This window comes from Protopterus annectens, chromosome 1.part2, assembly GCF_019279795.1.
Source record: "Protopterus annectens isolate FY-2018-M chromosome 1.part2, PAN1.0, whole genome shotgun sequence".
In the NCBI taxonomy this organism is placed as follows: domain Eukaryota; kingdom Metazoa; phylum Chordata; order Ceratodontiformes; family Protopteridae; genus Protopterus; species Protopterus annectens.
This window is the reverse complement of record NC_056727.1, coordinates 442,402,381-442,417,102: the sequence shown is the minus strand read 5'-3', so window position 1 is coordinate 442,417,102 and position 14,722 is coordinate 442,402,381. Positions and strand designations below refer to the sequence as shown.

Here is a 14,722-nt window from a genome sequence, read left to right as displayed (position 1 = left end):
CTATGCCACTAAGTGTAGACCCAGTGATCGGGGCTCTATAAATGTATGTAGATAGCAACCTGCCTTTGACCATCAAGTGCTGACAGTGGTAAGGAAATCATTTGGTGCTGTGCAATTTATAAACACGGGTATGTGCAATTTATGAACACGGGTATGGTATCTAGGTCCAAGGATGTCATTGTTCTGCTGTACTTAGCACTCAGAGTGATCACTGCCCCCTTCGGCATGTACCTGACCAAGCATATGCAACAACTGGAGTGCCCACAGACGTTTCTCAGAAAACTACAGGGTGTAAACAACTTGTGCTACATGGACTGTCTCACAGCCCAGTCCCTGTACTCTGTATCCTACAAGCTGCTGCGAGATATCTATGCCAGGCCTAAAACGCATCCTCTGTTCCCTCTCTTATGGGCCTGTCACACATCTGCAAAACAAATCAGAGTTACCTGATGCAGGGACCTAAATCTCGCCTGTAATATAAATATGACAAGCTAGAGGGACAGGTATGTGACTCGAGAGACCACCCAATCTCTGAACAGGCTTCCTATCCATGTCAAGCACAGCTCTTCTCTAATCCAGCTCAAATGTAACTTGGACCAGTGGATGATGAATTGGAAATTTACCCCTGTAAATGTTTGACTACCCATGCCAAAGTCTGCATATTCCTCATAAAACAACCCTATTGTATCAACCTGTCAGACACATTTGGTAAGCAAGGCTAGGCTTAAAAAGGTCCTCCCGAGGTTCTTCACCTAATAATTATCTATGAAACTACTAACTAAGGGCAAAATAGTTCTGATTTTTCTTATCCTCTTTAATGTCCATCTGATCCATGAGAATATAAGTAATGTTCTGAAAACTCCAGTGTCGCACAAATACACATGGAGAGGGCAACTTAATGACCTCAACAGCTATTAGTACTAAAGAACAATACTGCTGCACTGCATTCACACTCCAGACCTTCCCTCTGACACAGCCAAGTAATGTCAGAAATCTTAGCTAGGAGCAAAGTACTAACACAGAGCTTTTGAGATGGATGCAGTACTAACTTCAAGCTTAATCATGTATCGATCAAAAGGTTAATTACTCACTCAAGCTCAATGAAATGTAATGACTAAAACTTCAGAGTTCAGTTCTGTGTTCATGCCAAGTCTGAATTAAGAGCTTTATTTACAGAGGAATTGAATATTCTGAATTCTAATTACAAACCTAACTAGATATTCAAGCTGTAACATGAGAGAAGTTGGGTGGCTCTGTTGTCCATGCTTTAACCTGAAAGGTCCCAAACATTGGTTGGCAATGTTCTAGGTTCATGCAGCAAGGGCCATAACAGATGCATTCCTATCCTATCATCTTATATCAAAGGCCCATCACTGATGGGTCTTATTAAAGTGTGTCCTCCACCAATAAGCATAAAAGTTTTGGAAGTTCTCATGCTCAAGAATGTACGCATATCCATTAAGCTGCACAATGAAGTCACACACTGACTACATCATTCTAACTGCTACTGAGTGCATTCCTACAAAGTATGAACAACAAGATTTAGCATCCTACTGTTAAACAAATGGTATGCTTGCATACAGACTTGCAATTAGTTCCACAAGTAAGGAAGACAAGAAAGATGCACCCACTCAAAGAGGTAGAGTTCCCCTAGTTCATTAAGGAGGTTTATTTGTAGACTAAACTAATACAATGATAAAGTGCATGCTGCATCTAACACCAAAAGTGCTACGGCTGGGCTGAATCCCAAACAGTATGCTACTAGGGAGGAAAGAGCCTGAGGACAATACCAGGGCCAAAAAAGAAGGAAACATCCTAGGGAAAACACAGCCATAAGAGGCACAACTCCAGAGATATGATCACAACACCATAGAAGGAAGTCTCACAGACCCAACAAGCACAAAACGTTATCTTTAACTGACAAGCAATCATATGAAGCATCCCTATGAATTTACGGCAAGACCCTAACTGCCTGTACATCTATAGAAGAACCCACATGGGATCTTCTCTTTTCAGGCTTCAACCACTTGCCTAACATATGGCTAAGCCAATGGAGACCAACCTTGAAAAGACAAACTAAGAAGGGTGATGCCCAACCACACTTAGATGGAACTAAAAAAAATCTCATGAAGTGGGCAGCGGGACAACCATTTACAGAGTTTCAACCTCCATATGAAGTAAAGACATCCTAAGGGGAGACATGAGCTTCAAGTGAAGTACCAGATTTAGCAGCCATCTTGCTCCAACAAGTGTGCGGGGTCTCCATTCCCCTTACAAGGGGCAGCCTCCATCATCCTCTTGGCAGTTTAATTTGGGCCTATTGCAACATATGGTTAATAAATTGCAAAGAAACTGAGAAAGGAAAAAGTACAGTTTTGTACCTACCATAAATGTAGATGTTCGAGTGCTAATACAGCTGCAGTCATAACAGATGGGTTCTCCTGCCGTCAGGCAGGTCCTCGGTCGGCTGAATTCCAAAGTCTAGGTCCGGCGTCGGTTGTTGTCGCTTCTTCCCTGATGTCAGAGCGACAGGGGTATAAAGGAACCAGCCGAAGCCATTTTCTTCAGTTTTTCTTGCCCCAGATGTCAGGTGCCCCCAGAAGGAAGGCAATACATAAATTTGTGTGATAATGCAGTACAATATAATAAAAATACAGTAGTTGCAAGCAAATACATCATAAATGAAAACCCCAATCAGGTTGTATGAGGATGTGTTAGCCTATAGGCCTGTCCCAAGAGGGGAAGGAGGGAGGGAAACCTGGACTGCAGCTGTATTAGCACTCGAACATCTACATTTATGGTAGGTACAAAACTGTACTATGTTCATCATGCATACAGCTGCAGTCATAACAGATGGGTAGAATCCCAAAGCTAAGAAAGGGGTGGTAGGCACTAGGTGGAACTAGGACGAGCCAAAATGCCCTGCAAGACTGCAGTGGCAAAGCCTGCTCTAGATTTGGAGTATAATGGTAGGTTGTAGTGCTTGGAGAAGGTATGCACAGAACTCCAAGTGGCTGCTTCCAAAATAACCTTGGTAGGAACTCCTCTGAGGAAGGCTGCAGAGGTGGCTGTGGCCCTGTTGGAATGAGTTCTAATGCCTGTAGGTACAGTTTTGCCATGAAAGGAATAGCAAAAACGTATGCAGTGGGCTATCCATTTTGAGATGGTCTGTTTGGAAATTGGCCTCCCTTGAGCTCCTACTGCATAGGCCACAAAGAGCTGTTCTGATTTTCTGAAAGGCTTTGTTCTGTCCAAATAATAACGCAGTTATCTGTGGATGTCCAAGGAATGTAATAATCTCTCCCCTTTGTTTTGAGGATTAGGATAAAAAGTAGGTAAATTCAGTTTTCCAGGATCCTGGCCCTTCTTCTCAGTCCAGACACAAAAACGTTTCCATTTTGCGGAGTAAGCTTTTCTAGTTGATGGCCTTCTGACCTCCAAAATGACATCCTGCACCTCCTTGGAAAGTAGAGCCTGTTGTGATGCTAAGGAATCTTCCATGCGGCTAGATTGAGTGTTTTTAGCTGGCTGTGAAGAGTTTTGAAACTGTGCTGAGTCAGAAGAAGAGGCATTAGAGGCAGGGTCCATGGTGGGGAATGAGTCAGGCTCCTAAGGAGTGGGTACCAGTGTTGCCTTGGCCAGTCCGGAGCAATGAGAATCATCTTTGGTCTGTCTGCTTGGGTCTTTAATAGAACTTTGGGCAGCAGAGGAAGAGGAGGGAAGGCATAAACTGTAATTGATGTCCAACTGAAAGAAAGAGCGTCCACTCTCCTGGCCTTTGGATGGAAGATCCTTGAGCAGAATTTTGTCAATTGATGATTCTTGTGGGAGGCAAAGAGATCTATGTCTGGCCTTCCCCATTCTTGGATTATTTCTGTAAAAACTTTTGGATGCAGTTTCCATTCGTGTGGATCTGTCATATTCCTGCTTAGGTTGTCTGCCAGCGTGTTTTCCTTGCCTGGCAAGTACTGTGCTTGTAGTTCCATTTGTAAGTCCATGGCCATGTTCCAAAGTGACATGGCCAGTCTGCATAGGGGGTAAGAATGTGTTCCTCCCTGTTTGTTTATGTACCACATAACCTGTGGTATTGTCCGTTCTTATCAATAGTTGACCTGGTTGTAGAAGGTCCTTGAAAGCTATAATAGCATTTATTACTGCTAGCATTTCTTTTTGATTGATGTGAAGGTGCTTTTCTTTTTGGGACCATTTGCCCTGAATGCACCGATCTGTCATGTGCGTCCCCCAGGCGTAGGCCAAGGCGTCTGTTGTGATGACTTGATTTGCTTGAGGCTTGCTGAATGGAAGACCTGTGTTTGTTTGACATGCTTGAGCCCACCACAGAAATTCCTTTTGCAGACATGGAATTAGTGGTATTATTGTTTCCAAACTGTGGCTGTGTTGAGACCATATGTTTTTCAGGTACCATTGTAGTTTCCTCATATGCAGCTTTGCACATGGGATTAGTAAGATGCAAGATGCCATGAATCCCAGAGCCTGCAGGATTTTCCTTGCAGTCAGCCTGGTGCAATTTGATAGTGTTCTGAAGTACTGAATTAGTTGTCCCTGCTTCTCTGGCATGAGGTAGGCCATCTGGGTGTTTGTGTCCAAATTGGCACCCAGGAAAATTATCTTCCGAGAGGGTATTAGCCTTGATTTCTTTTTGTTGACTGTGTATCCCAGAGAGTTCAATAACATTATTACATAAGCCAGATGTTTCAGAAGAATGTGCTTGCTGTCCGCTTGGATCAGGCAGTCGTCCAAATAGGGGTATATTTGTATCCCTTGAAGTCTGCAGTAGGCAATTACTGATGCCAGGCATTTTGTGAATACTCTGGGCGCAGTAGATAAGCCAAAGGGCAATGCACAGAATTGATAATGAGTTGAACCTGCAAGAAATCTGAGGTACCTTCTGCAATTTTGTCTGACTGGGACATGCAGGTATGCCTCCTTGAGGTCCAATGTTACCAGCCAAGACTCCTTGCCCAGCATGGGAATAAGTTGCTGTAGAGTGAGCATCTTGAATTTTGGTACGAGTAGAAATGTGTTTAGGATGGATAGATCCAAAATAGGTCTCCAATCTTTTCCCTTCCTTGGCACCAGAAATAGCCTGGAATAAAAACCTTGACCTTGTTCGTGCGTAGGTACCTCTTGAATAGCTTTCATGTTTATGAGATCTGTAATTTGCCTTTGTGCCTCTGCCCTTTGATTGTGTGGCAAGTTTGGCATGCCTCTCATTTTTGAAAAGGTGTGAAAATGGAATTTGTAGCCTCTGTTTATAATGTCCAGGATCCATTTGTCCTTTGTGACAACATGCCAATTTTTTGAAAATAATGCCAGCTTTCCTCCTAAGGGGGCTGCCATTTGAGACCTGGTTGGCATGCAAAGGGGAAAGTCAATGGGTTTGCTTTCTGAAAGATTGCGAGTTGTCCTCACCACCTCTTTGAGCAGGAGCTTGCCATTGTCTGCCTCTAAACGATCCTTGGGATTGTCCTCTGCCCCTCGGGCGCCTGTATCTGCCTCTTTGGGGTCTGTCTGTGGCAGGAAAGGACCAGTTTTTGGAAGGCCAATTTCTGCTAAAATGTGGGGGTTGAACCTGTAGAAATTCTTTCACAGTTTGCATTGATTTAGCCTTTTCCTCCATTTTCCTTAATACCTCCTCAGCATTAGCACTAAATAGTACATCCTTTTGAAGAGGGGCGTCTAGTAATTTAGCTTTGACATGATCAGGCAAGGCTTGTTCCTTGAGCCAGGCATGCCTACGAATGACTGATCCTGTAACAGCAGCTCTACATGAGGCCTCTAGGGCATCAAAACCACATTGTAAGGTATGCTTACCCACTTGTTCTGCACTATGCATCAAATCCTGCAACTCCTTCCAGTCTGGTTGTTCAGGTTGTGACATTTTACTTTTCAATTGTGATAACAAAAACTGTTGATATTTTAGCATATGAAACTGACAGTTTAAGGCCCTCATGGATAAGGTAGCTGAGGTATATACCCTTTTTCCCCACCTAAGGATCTGGAATCTCTCTCGAAGGCAATGGATTTTTGGCAATGGAGGCCTTAACTCCCTTGGGGCCCTGTGAGATGGTTTCTGGGTCAGCAGCATGGCTTTTGTATAGAAATTGGTGTGAGTCAGGAACCCTGTAGTACCTGTCAGGCTTAACTGGAGCTGGAGGTAGAGAGTCTGTGTTAAGGCAGGCCTCCGAGTAAACATCATCTAGGATGTCCAAGACAGGAGGTATAGCCAGAGGCCTGTGTTGAGGTAACAGAAGAAATTCCCTGAGCCTTTTCTTGGAATCTGAATAATCCTGGCCTTCCCAGTGGAAGTGTTCCCTTAAGGTATGCAAAGTTTCCCCAAATGAGTAATCCTCAGGGGGTGATACAGAAGGGATGGACTCCTCCGCATCAGTCTTCAAAAGGGGAGTAAGAATGTTCCTGATGATCAGAGTGCTCTGAAATAATGGAGTCCTGATCAGAGGAGGGGGAATCTTCCTCCACTCTGGGCCTTTTGTCCGGTGGGGGCAGAGAACCTCTGATTAGAGTAATTAAATCCTCAGCCATTTTAAGCATCTGTTTCTTAGGCTTGAGTGGAGGTGGACCTGTCCACATTCTGAGTTTCAACGTCGAGAGTGGCTTCGGTATCTGTAGTCGGGGTGTGGGCAGAGGAGCCTGCGACCTCGGGCACAGGAGACACCGTCAAAGAAGTGTCGTCGGTAATCAGGGGCTGCGTAGGCACCTCACTGAGAACCGGACCACATGTAGTCGGCTTTGGCGTGGTGTCGGTAGAGGCCGCGGACCTCATGTGTCAGTTCTTGTCTTTGTGTTTTTTAGACAAAACCGGAGTCGGAGTATCCGACGACATAGTATAGTTAAATGCTTTTCCAAAATAATGCTGGGCGAACTCCGCCCGACGCTTAATAGTGCGTTTCTTGAATGTAGCACAAAAGCGACAGACCGAGACATCGTGGCCTGGGCCTAAACAAGATATACAGAGAGAATGGAAATCCTTATGCGGTATTTGCTTCCCACAAGAAATACAATTATTAACTTTGTCTGACATCGGTCTGAGGCAAGAAAAGTTTCCCCAACGGGGTACTTAGCTTTTAAGAAGACTTTGGTTTCCAAATTTTCGTAATCTCAGGAGCTGGCCGACCGGCACTTGTGAACTGCTTCTGCTTCGGGCACCGCGCGGCAAGAAAGACTGAAGAAAATGGCGTTGGCTGGTTCCTTTATACCCCTGTCGCTCTGACGTCAGGGAAGAAGCGACGACAACCGACGCCGGACCTAGACTTTGGAATTCGGCCGACCGAGGACCCGCCTGACGGCAGGAGAACCCATCTGTTATGACTGCAGCTGTATGCACGATGAACATCTGCTGAAAAGTGGAACAACCAAGCAAACCACAAAGAAAACAAACAGCCTCTGGCACAATTTTCTGCTAGGGAAGGAAGGCCATCAAATGTGTCCAGCTGGCAAACAGGGGAGATTAGCAGGAAAATCTTTTGATTTATGTACTTGATCCAAGGCACCTATTTACCTTTTTCATCTTCTGGAAGAGACAGGATGCAGACACTGAGAAAGGCATCAAGTACCAAATGCAATTCCTGCTCCCCTAAAATCCATTCTGCCGAAGCAGCATAAAGCAAAGGAATGCCAAGCTCATTTTCAAATATGGGAGAAGGTGACCTATGCCATTTTGTGCGGGTAAATGACAGGGCTGGCCACCCTAGCCAAAATATCCACTGAAAACCAGAGGCAGCAGGACATATGGGTCTACATCTAAGTAACCATAGATAATGTCAGAGAGGTTCTATTTGATCTCCCAACTCTAGAAAGGTTTTGAGTGCTCCCAGTACTGACTTCAGCAAAAAAAAAATGGCTCTGATAGTTAGGAACACCAAGCACCAACTTATGCGGCACAGAAATATACCCTCCCGTCCAACATATCCCTTATATATGAACCATCCTTTCTACCAGCCTGGAGAAACTAGACTGTAGACTCTATGATCACTCTAGTCTACTGGGGTCATTACAAGGCAACAGCCATCTTGGGGGTTGGGGCAGCAGATGACGGTGCCTCCAGCATTCCAATGTAACTTCACAAAGGCTTGCTCCACAGGAGGGATGGCCGGCCAGCCAGCCAGCCAATAATGCAGTCTAGGCACAACCCAAAATTAAGGCCCTAGAAAAGACTGCTACAATGCAGGAGCACCCTAAAAGGAAGGTCATAATAAATGCTCAGACTTTCAACAAAACAAGTCTCCAGTACTTCTAACATAGCTGCATACTGAGTAGCAGGATTAGACTTCTCCCAGTATGAAGACTGAGAAACTGTTAGAAAACAAATCAGTAAAAGATCAGTAAAGGTTATCAAACTGGGTGAAATTCAGTTATAACTACATGCCTAGAAGACTGCAAAGAAGACATTTGGAAAAAGTGAAAATCAACTAGAAAATGAAAAGAAAAAGCAATGTCTGGGACGCACCTTATAGTTACTTAGCAAAAACAGTTAAGTTTTAGATTTAGTATAGGAGGATGGCTTCGAATAATGCACATATGTGTGTGTGTGTATATATATGTATGTGTGTGTGTGTGTGTGTGTGTGTGTGTGTGTATGTATGTGTATGTATATACAGATATATATATATATATATATATATATATATATACATACACACACACACACACACATAAATATATATGTATACATAGAGATACGTGTATATATATTTTACATATATATATATATATATATATATATATATATATATATACATACACACACACACACACATATATATATAAATACACACATATATATGTATATAGATAAGCGTGTGTGTGTGTGTATATTATACACACACACACATACACACACATTTTATATATACATATATATATATATATATATATATATATAGATATGTATACATAGGGACACACACACACACACACACACACACACACACACAGTGTACATGCACATATATAATTTTACATAAGCTCTTCAGTTATTGTGCTAGCTAGGTAATAATCTACTGTATAAAACACTTGCAAGTTAGTATTTTTGCACTTTTGTATATAATCATGTAATATCAGTATACAAAAGTGTCCACCCCCTGACAAACATTATCCACTCCCACTGTAAAACACAGAAGGAAATTATCCGATAGACATAATCTGAAGCCTGGCTAAATATGTAGGAAATAAACACTGCTCCTGCTTTTAAAAACATTACTATTTAATACAGAACAAATTATATGGAAGCAAAAAACACATTAAGTTTAAAATGCAAAGAAAGAACCACAATGAACATACTGAATCTTCTCTCAGTTTAGATTTTAACTTGACCAAAACATTTTTTGTGCATTGTTTCATGAAGAGCAGGGGTAAGCCACTGAAGCACCTCATTTTTCTGCTAATGCGAACCAATGTGTTCCCATATGTATACTGGATGTCACTCCCACACGAGGTGTGCTCAAGTTCAAACATCTACTATATACTCACTGGAGACTCTACTGTGGTTGTTTGCTGTTGCTTGAGGGCCTCTACAGCTTTATCTTTAAACTCATGTATCCATTCGCTGTACACCTAGAAATGGAACACAACAGAGACTGCATTTCTAAAGATGAAAGGAAAACTTCAGTTCTGAAACATTTTTATACTTTTTTTATATCTCCTGAAAATACAGATATCCTTTTTCATTTTCGTTATTAAACTTCACAGTTAGCCCAAGGCTTAGATTTTGAACCAGAATGGTCACACCATAAAGTTAATAATACTGCATAAAACCAGATTAAAATACACTCTTTATAAAGCAGAACTGTATTACAATTAAGACTTGTATGTCTTATATTCCTATTCCACTCAAACTGCTGACTGATCACACAGCAGAAAAATCAGATTAATGCAGCATAAATCCTCTATAAAGGACAACACAGACTCCCTGCAGAATCATACTACAGTTAAGATTCTTGCCACCTCATACCTCTAACTCATCCAGCAAACTGCCTAACTTGTGTAAAAACAGATCTGACAGCTGTCAAACTAAAAAAGGTTGCATCACTGCAGTGCAATACACAGTGAATGTGGAGATTATAGGTTCAATGCACCCAAGGTGAAAACAAGATTAAACATAGTGGCGACTGGCTAATATACCTACTTTACTGCTTTGGGGGATTCCACTACAGAGGGTTTTTTCCAGATGGCTACCAGAAACTGGAGATGGGCAGCAGGGAATCCAAAAGTCACAGCCATCATTAGAATGGTCCTACATGGATTGTGTTGTATACAACAGATTCAAAGAAAACATTATGTAGACCACAAAACTTTGGGCCATTTGCAAAAAAGTGACTGAGAAAGTGTGAAAAATAAACAAAACCTAGATGTTTTTGAAAGGTATAAAAAAGATCCGATAAATTGTAATATTTATGCAAAGGAGAAAACCAAAATATTCAATGCAAAACAAGCAGTTCCAAAGATATTTGAAGATAAATACCAGCAAAGGCAGCCAAATATGGAAAACTTCACAACACAAAAAATAAGATCACAAAGGAGAAATGTAGAAAGTACAGTTGTGTACCTACCATAAATGTAGATGTTCGAGTGTATTCACTGTTGCAGTCATTACACTTTGGTTATCCTGCTGGCAGGCTACCCACAGTCGGCCTGAATTCCAAAGTCCTGGTCCGGCGTCGGTTGCTGTCGCCTCTTCCCTGACGTCAGTGCGCCAGGGGTATAAAAGATGCAGCCAACACCATTTTCTTCAGTTTTTCTTGCCCCGGATGTCAGGTGCCCCCTGAAGGGTAGGCTAAAAAATGTTTGAGCATAAAAAATCATGCACATTACCTTCATCTACAAGCAAATACATCACATAGGTTGTATAGAATAGAGAATTACAGATAAGTCCCAGCAAGGAAAGGGGGATGGAGGGAGGGTAATCTGGACTGCAACAGTGAATACACTCGAACATCTACATTTATGGTAGGTACACAACTGTACTATGTTCATAGTGTTTCACTGTTGCAGTCATTACACTTGGGTTGAATCCCAAAGCTGAGGAAGGGTGGCTGGGCCTAAATAGAATTAGGAGTGGCTATGAGGCCCTGCAGAACTGCAGTGGCAAAGCCTGCTCTGGATTTAGAGTAAAGAGGCAAGTGGTAGTGCTTGGTAAAAGTGTGCACTGAAGACCAGGTTGCAGCCTCCAAAATGTCCTTGGTTGGTACTCCTCCGAGGAAGGCTGCTGTAGTGGCTACTACTCTGGTAGAATGTGGCCTAACGCCCATAGGCATTGATTTGTCATGTTGTGAATAGCAGAAATGAATGCAGTTGCCTATCCATTTTGAAATAGTCTGCTTTGAAATAGCTTTTCCCTGCGATCCTGCAGTATATGCCACTAAGAGTTGCTCAGTCTTTCTGAAATCTTTAGTTTTGTCCAAGTAAAAGTGTAGCTGTCTGTGTATATCCAAGGAATGCAGAAGTCTCTCCCCCTTATTCTGCGGGTTTGGGTAAAAGGTAGGCAAATGTATGGTTTGGTTAAGAGCCACACTGGACACTACCTTAGGCATAAATGTTGGATTTGTCCTTAGAGAAACCCTGTCCGGATGGAAAATAATAAAAGGTTCCACAGCCATTAGTGCCGGTAACTCTGAGACTCTTCTTGCTGAAGTTATTGCTAGGAGAAGAGCTGTTTTCCATGAGTTTTTCCAAGACAAAATTGAGGTCCCATGGCAGTACTGGAGCTCTCCTTGGAGGTCTTATGTTTTTTGGCCCCTCTGAGATACTGCCTTAGCAGTGGTTGAGAAAAAATAGGTGGGTCCAGTTGTAATGAGCTGAAATGGCAGAGGCACGAATCTTAATTGATGAGAAGGATAGGTCTTTGTCCAGCATCTCAGTTAGGTATTGTGAAATCTGAGGAATATTTGGTACAAGTGTGTCAATTCCTTGTGCCTGGTTCCAAGCACAGAATCTCTTCCATCTTTCTGCATAAGATTTTCTGGTGCTGGGCCTCCTGGCCTCCAAAATAACATCCATAACTGCTTTAGAGAGAGGTGTGTTCTGAATGGTTACATTATCCGCCATGCAGCCAGATTTAGGGTTCTGAGTTGGCTGTGTAGGATCTGATTGTTTTGTTGGGTCAGCAAATGAGGAATCTGAGGTAATGTCCAGGCTGGGTCTTGAGACAAGCTCTTTAGGATTGGGTACCAGTGCTGGCGTGGCCAGTCTTGGGCAATCAGGATCATTTTTGGCTTCTCTTGTCTGACCTTTAGGAGTACCTTGGGGAGGAGAGGCAGAGGAGGGAAGGCATATACTGAGAGGGCTTTCCAGCTGAATGAAAGGGCATCCACCTTCCATGCTTGGTCGTGATAAGTCAGAGTGCAGAATCTCTGTAGCTGGCAGTTGTGAGGGGAGGCAAATAGATCTACGTCTGGGCATCCCCATTTCCCTGTTATCAATCTGAAGATTTGTGGATCTAGTTTCCATTCGTGAGGATCCATGAGGTTTCTTCTTAGTTCGTCTGCCAAAGTATTCGTCTTTCCTGGCAGGAATTGTGCTTGCAGGTGTACTTGATAAGTCACAATGCTGTGTTCCACAAAGTCGTGGCTTGTCTGCAGAGGGGGTAGGAATGCGTGCCTCCTTGCTTATGTACCACATGACTGTAGTATTGTCCGTCTTTATCAGCAGTTGTCCTGGATGATGTAGGTCCTTGAAGGCTGTCAGGGCTTTATGTACAGCTAGCATCTCTTTTTGATTGATATGAAGACGCATTTGGCTTGTGGGCCATGTGCCGTGAATACATTTTCCTGCCATGTGTGCCACCCAGGCATAATCTGATGCATTTGTTGTTAGTGTCTGCCTGGCTGTGGGTAAAGCGAATGGCTGTCCCTTGCTGTGGTGACAGGCCTGTGCCCACCATCGAAACTCCTGTTGCAGGCAGGGAATGAGAGTAAGTAATGTTTCCAGACTGTGGCAATGTTGAGTCCAAACACTTTTTAGGTACCATTGTAGTTTCCTCATATGCAGTCTTGCATATGGAATTAGTAGAATGCAGGAAGCCATGTAGCCCAGAGCCTGCAGAATTTTTCTTGCACATAGCTGGGACTTTGTTGCCATGTCTTCGAAGTAAGAAGTCAGTTGCCTTTGTTTGTCTGGCGTGAGATAAGCCATCTGGGCAGTTGTATTTAAGCTTGCACCCAGGAATATTATCTCTTGAGAGAGTACTAGTTTTGATTTCTTTTTGTTTACTGTGTACCCTAGGCAAATTAGTAGTCTTTTTACAAACGCCAGATGCTTTAGTAGAATGTCTTTGGTCTCTGCTTGAATAAGGCAGTCGTCCAAGTAGGGAAATATTTGAATTCCTCTTTGTCTGCAGAATGCAATTACTGGTGCCAGGCATTTTGTGAAGACCCTGGGTGCAGTAGATAAGCCAAAGGGCAGTGCAGAGAATTGGTAGTGCATTGAGCCAGCTATGAATCTGAGGTATCTTCTGCAAGATTGTCTGATTGGGACATGTAGGTATGCCTCTCTGAGGTCCAAAGTTACAAGCCAAGCCTTCTTGTCCAGCATGGGCAGAAGCTGCTGTAGAGTCAACATTTTGAATTTTGGAATGTCCAGAATAGTATTTAGAATAGACAGGTCCAGAATTGGTCTCCAGGCTTTGTCCTTTCTTGGTACTAAGAAAAGTCTTGAGTAAAATCCTTGTCCCTACTCTTGTTGTGGCACTGGCTGAATAGCCCTCATGTGCAGGAGAGATGAAACTTGTTTTTGTGCCTCTGCCCATTGATTGTGTGGCAGGTCTGGCATACATTTTGCCTTTGGGAGGGTGTGAAAGTAGAACCTGTAGCCCTGAGAGACTATATTTAAGACCCATTTGTCCTGGGTGATCCTGTGCCAATTTTGTGAAAAAAGTGCTAGCTTTCCCCCTAAGGGAGCTGCCAAAACAGAAGTGCTTGGCATTGGCAGAGGGAAGTCACTGAGACTGTTTCCTATAAGGCTGTGATTTGTCTTTGCTTTTGGAGGTAGAAGCACCCCATTGTTTGAGCCTGTATGAGCCCTGGGGCTGTTGCCTGCCTCTAGGGCGTCTGAATCTGCCTCTTTGTGGCCTGTCTGACACTGGAAAGGACCGATTCTTAGAAGGCCAGTTTCTGCTAAATCTGGGTGGCTGTACCTGTAAGAAATCCTTTACTGTCTGCACAGATTTAGCTTTATCCTCCATTTTCTTCAACACCTCTTCTGCCTTAACACCAAACAAAGTATCATGCTGTAATGGAGCATCCAATAATTTTGCTTTAACATGATCAGGCAGAGTCTGTTCCTTTAACCAAGCATGCCTTCTAATAACAGAACCTGCACGAGGCCTCCAGTAAGTCATAACCACATTGCAAAGTATGTTTTCCCACATGTTCAGCTGCATGCAGTAAATCCTGCAAATCTTTGTTCTCAGAACCTTCAGAATTTGTCAACATTTTTTGTTTTAACAAAGACATTAAATATTGCTGATATTTGAGCAAATGAAACTGACAATTTAAAGCCTTTACAGCCAAGGTAGCAGAAGTGTAGACTTTTTCCCCCATCTGTCCAGAGCCCTAGAATCTCTATCTGAGGGGACAGGGTTTTTAGCAGTAGCAGCCTTGACTCCTTTGGGACCCTGTGAGATAGTTTCTGGGTCCGCAGCAGGGTTTTTATATAGAAATATATGGGAATCTGGGACCATGTAGTA

General features: G+C 43.0%; 1 protein-coding gene across 1 annotated transcript in view; it reads right to left on the bottom strand.

The window, feature by feature from the left end:
• The window catches only part of RRBP1 (ribosome binding protein 1), a gene marked incomplete in the record, with an annotated part of 1,023,325 nt that overhangs the window by 360,082 nt on the left and 648,521 nt on the right, over positions 1 to 14,722 (bottom strand). The window contains 1 exon segment of the mRNA XM_044056904.1: positions 9,511 to 9,594. Coding sequence (XP_043912839.1) covers positions 9,511 to 9,594 — 84 coding nt within the window.